At 35.9% G+C, this 12,844-nt stretch overlaps 1 protein-coding gene across 1 annotated transcript; it reads left to right on the top strand.

Annotated features, from left to right (window-relative positions):
* The first annotated feature begins 1,886 nt into the window (after positions 1–1,886).
* Positions 1,887–3,042, top strand: LOC127798444 (thioredoxin H2-like). Its single transcript, XM_052332006.1, has 3 exons — positions 1,887–2,257; positions 2,426–2,548; positions 2,674–3,042. Exons 1-3 carry the CDS (start codon positions 2,090–2,092, stop codon positions 2,821–2,823), a joined length of 441 nt encoding a protein of 146 aa, XP_052187966.1. The 5' UTR covers positions 1,887–2,089; the 3' UTR covers positions 2,824–3,042.
* Positions 3,043–12,844: the final 9,802 nt, after the last annotated feature.

Raw genomic sequence — 12,844 nt, forward strand, 5'->3', positions numbered from 1 at the left:
ACAATTTTGGCAAACCTCAACAATATTCTTTACAATTTTCCCTAATATATAATATAGCATAAAAATTGTATTACACACATAAAAATACTTTGCATAATAACTATATAATATACAAAAATATTCTTCTCCCCACATCAAGTTTGCCCGATCGGGGGACGTCCTTCTTCTGTCGTACAAACATTATGTTATTCGATATAAATAACATAATAATTTGAGTATTATGTATATCAAATACCTTTTATGGTATACAACATATTTAAAATTAAAAAATACTATTGATACATCTTTGTGTATATTTTGAAGTACACAAAGGAGTATCAATGACAAAAAAGTCTTTTATGAGACACGTAAAAATACGTGAGGCGCATGAAGACGAGGGATATTTTGATCATAATATCCCTTCATATAACATAAAACATAAAATATACAAAATATACATGTAACATCACGCCTTAAAATTTGTGGCGTCTCTATCCTGGTTGATTGATTGGGTTGTCCCGTACGTAACATCCCAACCAGGACAGGCATCACAGGCTGGAGGCCAATGAAGTTAGAGCACAGAAAATGGTCCGCTAGGGGATCTAAAAATGAGCGTAATTTCCACCCGTCCATTTTGTCATTGTGCAATCAACTATATATATATATATATATATACACATATTGCCAGCAAAAGGAAAGAAGAACTATTATATAAACTACAAAGATTATATTCTCCCGCCGGTGTTTTTTCTTTAACTTGTGACCACAAAATTACAAAACATTAAACTGTGTGTGTGGGCATAGGTTTCGAAGTACAATGGACTCTGTCCCCTTCACCAACGTACACTTTATTCGCACCCAAACAAAGTCGTCATGAACATGATGTTCTATAAAAGCCGTTCATATAGAATTTTCACGTATGAATTAAGATAATATATTTAATATTCATTTATGCAGAATATAAAAAAGAGAGGTATCAAAGTGGAGTATAATAATAAAAAGGTCATACTTTGTCAAGTAATTGCCAGCTTCCAAATCCAAAAAATAAATAAATACAATAAGAAATGTGAGTGCCCAAGGAATAGACTACTAAAGTTTATGCCCCTACAATCACTAATTTTGATTACTAATTATTTAAAATTTATTTTTTTAATTATAATATCATTAATTCATACTCTATTTATTTTATTATTTTATTTGAACGAGAAAGCTCTCTAACTCTTCTAAGTCTATAGATTATTTTTTAATATTAAATAATAAATAACAAGATGTTATTTAAACGATTTGATAAACAACTTTTTAGACAATGAAAATTTCACCCGGAGAATCCCCACTCATCTGCGCATTAAAAAAATTGATAATTTTTTAATTTGTTAGAATTGGGTGTGGACTTTTCATATTTTTTGTTTAATGAATTCTTATATATGTGTTTTTAGATCTTTTTTTCTTATTTATATTGTTAATTAAAAAATATTTATTTTTTAAACTTGAATATAAAAATTTAATTAATAATTTTATATCTAAAAAAAACAAAGAAAATAAAATTTAAATAAATTTCAATATTTATTTATATTATTAAAAAACTATTAAAATAACTCATATCTAAATGTATAAATATTCTTAAACCGGCCTTGAAAGACGCAGCGAGATGATGGCTTTGGTGCAGAAATATTTAACTCAGCCCGTTTATGGACAGAGATGGTGGCTTTGGTGCAGGAATATTAACTTTTTATTAATCACTATGGCGTTCCAGCCGAGCGAATTTCCTGACAGAGACTTGTTTCAAAACAAAAGCAAAAACTGATAGCATCACTTGATTCATAACCACCATATCCTACGTATATATTAATTAGGATCATCTAGGATAGTGTATAATATAATTTTGGTTTTAGAGGTACATTGATGCTTCCATGTTGAACTTCAGCCGTTGAAAGACAAAAGGGTTGCCTTCCGAGAGCATATTATATGCTTAATTACTTCATATTTTTGGTAAGGTCGTCTCCACTCCCCCATTATTCACCATCACCGACCCCTATAAATGGCCTTCCCACCCTGCTCTTGAATTCCAAACCAGATCGGTGTGGTTGGTGACGATCGAGGAGGAGAGAAAATGGCCCGTTATTCGGCGATTTTCCCTTGGCAACTGCAGCAAGGAGGAGTGGCAGCGGCAAATGGGTCGCCGATGCTGTCGGTGAAGGCTTCCGGCCATGTTCTTTCCTTCCATTCCCCGGCCAAATGGATCGCCCATTTTGAAGCCTCCAAGGCTTCCTCCAAACTGGTAACCTATAATTAGTAGAATACATATAATGAGATAATTAAATAGAGCTTGATATATATAATGTTGTTAGTTTCCTGCTATATATATATATCTAGCTGGCTCCCTATTAATTGTTATGCCTTTGCTTCTCGAATTGGTGTTTGTTCTGCATGGAATTAACTCATGAAGATGGTGATCGAGTTCACGGCATCCTGGTGCTTGCCATGTCGAGCCATGAATTCAGCCATTGAAGAGTTCGCAGCCAAATACACAGAAGCTGATTTCATAAAGATGGATGTGGATGAGATGATGGTATGTATTGATATTGCTCTTCAATTAACGAACTGATCATTAAGAACACTAACATATAATCTTGATATGATGGGTTAATATAATCAAATTCATATACTAATTAATAAGAAATATACATATTGCAGGAAGTGGTGAGTGAATTTGAAGTGCACATACTGCCAACATTCATACTGATGAAGAACGGGAGGGTAGTTGACAAGGTTACAGGAGTGAAAAAGGAAGAGCTGGAGAAGAAGATTAAGGACAACCACCGGACCCCCTACTATTATAATTAACTACGTACTGGACCACTGCTGATGCTAGATGATGCTCTGGGAGAATGATTCTGGCTTATATATTAATCATTTAAAGTGTTCTCGACAATATTATATAAATTGGAGGCCAATCTGAATTTTGTATCAGATATAAATAAGACGGCCATTGATTTGCCTTTTGTTTTGTTGTAATTTATTCCTTCGATATTAAGAGAATATACCCATCTCTACGTTGTTATTTTTTTTCTTTTGCAAGTAATTAATTAATATTACTCACTATTTAGATAAGATCTTTTGCACTGTTTTAATTTTTTGAATCTCTCTCTCTCTCTCATGGAAATTTAATTCATAACTCTTTTCTCTTTCCTTTTTTTTGTTCATTTCTTCATCTAGATAAAAAAATATTTAATGTGGAATTCAAATAATAGAATCAAACAAAAAGTGAATAAATCATTCCAACAAATGTAACCCCTAGGGGTAGTATAGAGGGTCTTTGCCGCATGCATTTGGAAGTTTGAAATATTATTAGATCGTGAGTTTAATTCTATTTTTATATAAAATTGTATAGTTATCCGTGTCTATTCTAGGAAATTAGATCTCGGAATTTAACTCATGACCAACATGTTCGTACACTTAAGTTTGGTCAAGATAGATTATAACTTTTAGACTAGGTGTGAGACGGTCCGGGTCGAAAGCAATATGTGGTTGAGGATCACTAGATTTTTTCATGTTTCAAAAAAAAAAAGTTTAAATAAAAATCGGATGCACAGTCCTTTTATTTATGAAAAAAATAAAATAAAAGCTACTAATTCTCTGATGGCAGTCACACTAACAATTGCTGGTTGGAATCCGACATATATTGTTTGGGTTCAAAAACTTAACCTAATCTAGGGTTTAGTAGATGGTCGACCAATTAAGAACGAAGACAAAATGACTAGTTTACATATTTTTAATAATAGGAGAGATTGTTATAAATTTTTAAATTAAAAAGGGTCTGCAAGGCCAACCTCAAGAATGAAAATTTAATTTATTCTAATAATAATAACAATAATAGTAATTAATTTATTCATATTTATAATGCCTACTTTAAAATCCCATTTCTCGCAATTTTGCAAGTCTGATTTTGACCCGTGGGCTATCCCACTCTTATATATCTCAAAAGTATCTTAGGTTATGTATACATAGAATTGGGTTGCAATTTAGGTGAGGTGATGTGAGATAAGTTAAATTATGAAAAGATGGAGTTAGGGGTGGATTTGGTTATTAAATTGATCAAAATTTAAAAATAAAAAAATGAATTGCTTTTAAGAAAATTAAATTGAACTAACTGAATAAATAAAAAAATCAAACAAATCGAAAATCAAAAAAATCAAATTAATCAAATAAACCGAACAAACACACAAAAAATTGAAAAAACCAAACAAATTGAAAGAACGAACAAATCGAAAAAACCAACAAAACGAATAGGCCGAACAAAATGAAAAACCAAAGAAATTAATGAAATTGAAAAAAAAAAAAACAAGAAAAAATGAAAAACCCTAACTAAAAGTCACCTATGTGGGTTGCAAGATAGAGCAAAAAGGATATGGTATGTGGGTTATGTGGGTTTGTCGCTCGTTGGAGAAAGGAAATGATGGGTTGGTCTTGTAAGGCCCGCTTTCAAATATTTCCACTCAGCATAGGATATTCGAAGGAAGGTTATTACAGAGATGATATAGGACAAAATTGATCTAAAATGACAACTCATTTCATTTCTAGCAGCGAAAATTAAATTAAATTAAAGTTCTACTGGACTCGCCCCCAATAATAGACTTTCCTTTACTTGGAATGGCAAAGAAGATCGAGTGAGCCACAGCTCAACAAGCTCGAGAAACAATGAATAGTATATAGGATCCAAGAATATGATGACACTAAGAAGAGTAATCAAGAACTTCACAATTATATACAAGATTCGTAATTCATGAATTTTATCAATTGAACTTAATATATTATGTCACCATGTATCACTATACAAATGCGCATAAAATTCCAATATCATTATCAATTCTCACAAGCTCGCAAGCCATCAATCAAAACCTATAAGAGTGCATCATTTCATTATCAATATCAATTTTCTCGGCTCGTAAGCCATAAATCGATGTATGTAAAAGTGCATAAGTTTCATAAAACCTCACAATTAAATATGGAGCCAACCTGCCGGGCTATGGCCACCTTGTCCCCCGCCAGATGCTCTATAGTACCCTTTCTCCCTTCATGTAAAATAATAGGTGCGCAAAACATATATATATATATATATGTAATATGTACATGTATGCATCATGTATGCATTTGCCAACCACATGTATTTAAATTCTTGTTTCTCAACATTCATACTTTCAACACCATTTACTTATACTGGGTATTTTACCATCATCAAATAATTCAACATATCTTACTTCATAACATTTACAGCGATCAAGATGTAAATTATAACACATAAATAATTTTAGAAGATGCTATTTAAGGTTAAATCTTGATTCACCATTTGAGGACTAATATAGATTTAATATGTTATTTTTCCCATCATAATAATCTTCAATGATTCATTTAATAATTATGCTAAATTGACATTGATATATATTTTGGAAAATTAAATAGGGTATTCAGATTTTAGCATGTATATTCGGGTATGTGAGAGTGAATTCGAATGGTTTATGGCCTATTCGGATATATTGGAGGAGCATTGAGTGGTATTCGGATAGGTGCAGGTATATTCGGATGTCTCTGGGAGTGATTGAGAGTGATATCCGGATATGGGATGAGACATCCGGATGTTCAAAGTCAAGTTTGTGAGTGATATCCGGATGTTACAGTAGCACATCCATATGGGTATCTGGATATGGGCTAAGTCATTCGGATGCACCATGTTTCAGAAATTCAACTTCGGCGAGGTTTCGTATTTTAGGCATAACTTTCTCGTCCGAACTCTAATTGAGATGATTCAAGATGATATGAAAATAAAAGAAAAATATATACAACTTTTATGTTTTGAGTTTTCAAAGATTTAGGTTTAATAGAGGTCTAAATTTGGCTTGAAGTTTGCTGCTATTGCGTTATATTCGAATGTGAATATACAGTTTGACAGCATTTGGTATTCTGAGCATATCCCTCTCATCCGAACTTAGATTGAGATGATTCAAGATGATATGGAAATACAAGAGGAATATTTACAACTTTTATGTTTTAAGTTTTCAAATATTCGGGCTTTATAGAGGTCTAAAATGGGCTTGAAGTTGCTACCATGGTGATCTATCCAGATAAGGCTATCTTTGGAAGGTAGTATTCGGATGGGTTGATATATATCCGGATGAGACACACACTCATTCAGATGTTACTCACATGGCTTCTCAAGACTCATTCAGATAAACCATTTTCTATTCGGATGACTGATAAACGATTCAGCAACTTGTTTACAAAGACGACGATTTATACAAATATATATATCTATATAATAAGGCACAATTGTTTTTGAAAATGTGTTGATAGATGTCAAATGGAAGGCTGAGATCAATTTGGCTGATACTGATGGCTGAGATTAAAAATTTTCCCGCCTACAGCCCACTCATCTTAGTGTCTCTCTCCATCTTCCTCTATCTTTCTCTTTCACCCACCCATCCATCCATCCCCGTCTCGAGCGCCCTTCCCTCTTTCTTTATCTCTCTCCCACCCACCCATCCCCATCTCCAGCCCCTCTCATACTCCAGTTGAAGTTGTTCGTCGCCTCTTGGTCGCCGCTGCCTAAAGCTCCATCGTAGTCTCCTCGCTGCTCAAAGTCGTCGGCGCTTCAAGCTGCCTCTACGCCGCCATCGCCGCCGCCTCCTCGTTACCTCAACGTCATCGTCGTCGTCACTGCCTCCAACTCCATCACATCCTCACCGCCTCTGTTGAATCGCTTCCGCTGCCTCAAAGGTATATGTATTTTGTGGCCCTATCGCATCCTCCTCACCGCCTTTAGGTACTGGCTCTGTCGCTGCCTTCAGCTCGCGGCCTTTGCGCTGTCATCGCCACTAGCCACCCGTGGTGCTTAAGCCATCGCCGCCTTAACTTCTACCGCTGCCATCAACACTTGCTCCGGTTGCGGCCGACGGATTAACGTGGTCATCGTCTGCTACTTCTTCCTCTTTTGGCTTTCTGGGTTTACACTATTTTTGTATATAAAGCTTCCTCCAGAAGCTCCCATATGTATATATTAAAGGGCTGTTGGAATTTCTCGAAGGACGAACACACCATTGTGCGTCGCACGCATAGCGTGTTCTGCGTTGGAAACGCAAGGGAGAAAGAAAGAGAAGGCTATCTTGACGCCCAACGCACTTTTGAAATTATTGAGGAAGAAGATGCTACAGAAAATATACAATATATACACAACGCACTTCTTGCTGTTGTCTTCTTAATTTTTATTTTAATAATAATAATAATAATATACAATATATACCACCTCCTTTTTCCAATCAATCTTCCCTTTTTAATTCTAATTAAGGCTTTTGAATTCCCAGCAACCCTTCTACCACAATACTTTTTGTGTGTTTGTTAAAATGATTATTATAAAATTTTATTAAAATAATTTATTTATAAATTTAAGATAAATTTTATTTGAAAAGAAAGAATAGATAAATTTATTTTAAAGTTATGTAATTTTTTTTAAAAAATTATATAAATATAATAAAATAGTTTTTATAATTTATTTTTTATTTATATATTTTGATTAAACTTCATTTATATAATAAAGCAGAAGATACATTTTCATTAGATGAGTTTTGGACATTGATGAATGGCTTGCATGAATTGTTCTTCCTGCCCAAGCCAAGCTCTGCCCCCATTTAATTTTTCTATGCGCAATCATGCGCCATTCACCATCAAATCTCATAATAAATGAGTGACAAAATTGCATTTTGGATATCTAAATGAATGCATTATCTTCAATAGTGGAGTTTGAGATTCCCAAAGCTTCTGCAACGTGCATTGCGTTTGTGTGCCCCAATTAATTAATTAATTAAATTAAACAGAGAGGGATAGAGAGTCGCTGACCTCAAGTCCCTACGGCAAGATGGTGACTCTCACAAATACTGCTAAATCATATTGTTTCTGGAATAATTGTAATATGTCATATTGTCATAACTAGGTAACATTATAATTTTATTTAATTAAATATTTTTTTCTTAAAGTATATATCTATATCTATTTTTATTTATTATTTATACTATGAGAGATATTTTTTAAATGATTGAGATGGGTTTCTTCTTTCTCAATGACAGAGATCAATGATTTTTTTCCTCCAAATACATCCCATCCCATCCTCCCTCTCTGCCCAATGTACTCTCTCTCTCTCAAAGCCCCTCCATCATCGCCCTTGTTGCCTACCATTGTCACCCTCCGCCAACCATCCTCCTCCTCCTTCGTCACCCTTGCCGCCCACCGTCGTCGCCCCCACTCGACCACCATCGTTGCTTCCCGCCAATGCCGCTCCATCCCATCCCCCTCTTCTTTCTCTCTTTGTCCCTCTCTCTCAAAGCCATCCTCGCTGTTGCCGCTGCCAGGCGATCGCCTCCACCCGGCCATCGTCGTTGCCTCCCGCCAACGTCGTTCCATCCCTCCTCCCCTTATTTCTCTCTCTGTCCTTCTCTTTATCAAAGCCACCCAGCCAAAGCCACCGTCGTCGCCCCCCCCCCCCCCCCCCCCCCCCCGCGTTAAACCCACCGTTGGCCCCTCCATCTTTGGCAGCCACCATTTCCCAAGCCCTACCTTATCTCTCCCACTTTGACAAAAACACCTCCATCTCACTATCTCCATTGTATCTCTTTCTGTTTATATATATATGTAATTGCCGGCCGAGTTGCTGGGGGAGAGGGGTGGTCGGGGGTGACGGGTGGGTTTGGAACCACAAGAAGAGGGGTGGCTGGGGAGGGATGCCCTATCCCCGGCTGCACGCGGCTGGAAAGGGCACCTTTCCTCGGCTGTTTTTTTATTTTATTTTATATTTTTTTTGTTGTTTTTTTATCCTACACTTATAATTTGTGTAAAAATATTTTTACACAAATATTTAAAGTTAGATAAAATAAAAAGTAAAAATATTTAAAGTTCCTTAATGGATAAAATAGAAAGTAAAAATATTTTTAAATAAAATTACCTCAATTGATTTTTAAAGTTAAAAACATTACATTTATAATTTGTGTTTATTTAATTATCGCTTTTGTTAAATACAAATATTAATACAGATATTAATAATTTAACAAAAGTGATAATTATTGGCTTATTAATACATATATAATTATTTGTGTCTACTTACATATGTCTATTTACTTTTGGAAAATTTTATTAATTTTTTTTTATGTAATAAGTAAAAAGAATTAAAAAATATTTATTTTATGTCTCAAGTCCAAGTAATGATGCATAAATAAAAATTTATTTTCAATATTATTACAAAATATTATAGCTCAAAAAATATTAATAAATAAATAAATAATACTCTACTTTGGTGAATTGATGTTGTGATATTATGACAATTAAATGTTTTTTAAAAATGTTTTGTTGTATTTTGTTTAAAAAATAAAAATTAATTATATAAAAAATATTTTAAACTTATGATGTTTAAATAACAACTAAATGATAAATAATTTTACCATTATATCAACAGACTAGCGTATACCCGTGCCTAAATGCGCGGTTTAAATAATATTAACAGTGTGTGTGAGAATATGTATATGTTTGTATGTGTGCGTGTGTGTGTGTTTGCGACCATGAAGGGGGAAAGTGGTCATCAACGGTCTCGAGGGGGGCGGACATCAACGGCAGCAGGCAGGAGAGGGGGGGTTGCGAGCGTCATGGCCGTCGTAAGGGCTGGCGGTTGCCATGGGGAGGGGAGGAGGGGGGGCTAGCGGCTGATGGGTTTAGGGAATCAAGGTTCCCCGAACCTCAAAAATCGGGGAACCTGGCTCACGGGGTTCGAGGAACTCGGGATTCGGGGAACCTCGATTCCCCAAACCTCGAAAGTCAGGGATCGAGGTTCCATAAACCCAGCGGTCGCCAATGCCTCCCCCCGCTCGTTGGCCGCCACCAACCCCTTCTCGCCCATCAATGTTCCCCAAACCCAGCAGTCGCCATGGGTGACTGCCAACGCCCCCTCTCCCCCGCCTGTCGATCGGCCGTTGATGGTCGCCACCAACCCCCCCTCGCTTGTCGTTGATGGCTACTTTCCCCTGCTGTTAATATTATTTACACCGTGTCTTTAGGTACGGGTATACACTAGTATATATATATATAACACAAGCAATACCTATGGGCTACACCATTCCGAAAAAAGATTGGGGAAAACAATCCCAATGGAAAATAAAGACAATTTGGGGTGATTCAAAGCTAGATTAAAAGTGAATATAACTGGGTGTATATATGTATATATATATATATGAACAATAAATTTACAGAGAAGGAAGAAGAAGATTAGTTCAACTAATCATCTAAATGCATACTCTTATGATCAAAAGAACTCTTGAATGGAAGAATGAAATGAAAATAAAAGAGTGGTATGAGGAGAAGAACTTGCCTGATGAGACTCCTCCATTGAAGCTCCAGTCGTCAACAACAAAAATGGGTGGAGAAGAAGAAGAAGATAAAAGTAGAAGAAGAACATGGAGAAGAATGAGGTGAAATAGAAGAAGAGGAAGGCAGAGAGTAAATAAGGAAAGAGAAATGGAATAGTAAGGAAAGAAGAAGATGATACGCACTAGAATTAGGAGATTTGTATGCGAAACTGGTTTGCACGCCAACTTTGAAAATTACCAAATTACCCTTCCCTTCATATTAGAGACAAAAATATCTAGGAGCATTAGTGACAAATGTTGACTTAATTTATTTATTTATTTATTTTTCCAATTTCTTATTACACCACTAATTTCATTATTGTCAAATTATTTATCAACATGGGCCTAACCCCAAATCACATATACCCCATATATATACCAAGCCCACCAAGCTTGATTTCCCACCCGGGACAACCTGTGACCTCATTAACTAACTAATTGCGGCCCATTACATTATTGCCAATTTTTTTTTAATTTTACCCTTACACTTATTTTCACGATCACCTAAACCATAAAATAAAATTATACAGTCTAAGAATTCTTTCTATGCCTTCAAAGCAGGTTATCATTAAATATTAAGATACTTAAACCCACATTTAAAATACCATTAAACTGACATTAAGTAATAAAACACCTAGACCCATTTTAGGGTCGTTACAGGTCTTGATTGCAACTTGCGGGTCATCGATCAAAGTAGAGAGGAAGGGTTCGGATCGGTCAAGATAGCAACATCTGATGGGAGACTCAATGTAATACCCCATGTTTGTATGAGGTTGCCACATAATTTCGATAAGTTTGGAATACCAAAAGATCAGTTTAATGATAAATTAAGTCGTCGAATCAACTGCAAGGAGTTCCCTGAAGCCGAGATGCCAAAAGAAAATGATACGACATTTATGAGCATCCCGAGATAGAATTTATGGCATCGGAAGAAATCGGATTGAGAACGATTTTTGGTACAGCTAAAATACAGTTGTTATTTAGGTTGCAAAATCGAATTGTCGTAGAGAACCTCCGAGAAATCAACGAAAACATGAGGGGGCTTCAATTTCTCATAAGAAACAATCCTTTAGTGGTTTCAAGATAAAACAAGAATCCGATGAGGGCACATGGACGAAATCGTCCTTATGGAGTAAACTCTGAATTATTAGTTTTAGATTTTCAGTATCAGAATGCAATCTAATTCAGCTTTTGATGATGTAATTGCAATTAAGAAATTGTCCTAGTGAATTTAGGATAAAATGTGAAGTTTAAATGTATAAATTAGTGTAATTTATAGTTATATATATATATATATGTATGCTCGTGCATGAGGTCATTCATGGCCATGCCCTGGAACCTTCACTCCATGTCTTGCAACGTGATGGTTGGTAGTAAGGAAGGATTTACACCCAATAGGTGATGGCCATAGTAGGTTTGGAGCGCTGGGTTGGCTATAAATAGGATGAGAATTAAGAGGGAATGCAAGCAAATAGAGAAGGAAATGGAAGCCGCGACCGAGAGCTTGAGAGAAAGAGAGAGAGAGAGAGAGAGAGAGAGAGAGAGGGAGTGAGAGAGCTAGAAGAGAGGTGGGCAGCAACCATGGCAGCACCGCGATGAGTAGGGGGAAATGACGAAGCAGCAGTAGGTGCGCAAGGCAGCTCGACTGGCAGTGCGTGCATTCATGGAGGAGGCTATAGAGCCCGATGAAGGCCCGAGAAGTGGCCAGAAGCAGCGAAGCCACGGCCATGGCCGCGAGCTTCAGCAAGCCGATGGGTCGCAGAGAGGCTGGCCGCGGTGGAGAAGGCTGTGTGGGTGGTGGTTATGGGGTTCATATGGCCAAGGCGGCTGGCGAAGGGCCGAGTGAGGGCTTGCGAAGGGCCGAGTGAGGGCTGGCGAAGGGCCAAGCGGGCGGCGGCCGCATGGCTGGTGCGCTAGTGCGTTGCAGGCGAAAAGAGGAAGAAGATGGTGGAGAAGAATAGAAGAAATAAAAGAAAAAAAGAAAAGAAAATGAAAAGAAAACAAGGAAAAGAAAAAAAAAGAAGAAAATATGGAAAAATAGGGAAAAAATCCCCCCCAAAAAAAGGAAATGAATATTTATTAATATTTTAGAGATTTTGGATAAAAAAACGGTTCGAGCACGCATTTTTGAGGATATGACACGCAAACCGAGGAAGCCTGAAAAGCTAAGTTAAGGTAAGTAAAATTTCTTAAAAAATTTTAGAAATTCAGAAATATTATTTTATGAATTTTCATAGTGAAATATTTGAGAAAATATTTACTTTGAATTTATTGAGGAAAATAGGAAGAAATAGAGAGAAAAATAAAGAAAATGCAAGAAAGTATAGAAAAATATGTTTTAATGCTTATTTAAATAAATATGGTGATTAAAATGATTTGAGGCTTAAAGTTGAAGTGACTTGTATGATTTTAGGTTGGCACACAAATCA

The sequence above is a fragment of the Diospyros lotus genome, chromosome 3 (genome assembly GCF_014633365.1).
Source record: "Diospyros lotus cultivar Yz01 chromosome 3, ASM1463336v1, whole genome shotgun sequence".
In the NCBI taxonomy this organism is placed as follows: Eukaryota; Viridiplantae; Streptophyta; class Magnoliopsida; order Ericales; family Ebenaceae; genus Diospyros; species Diospyros lotus.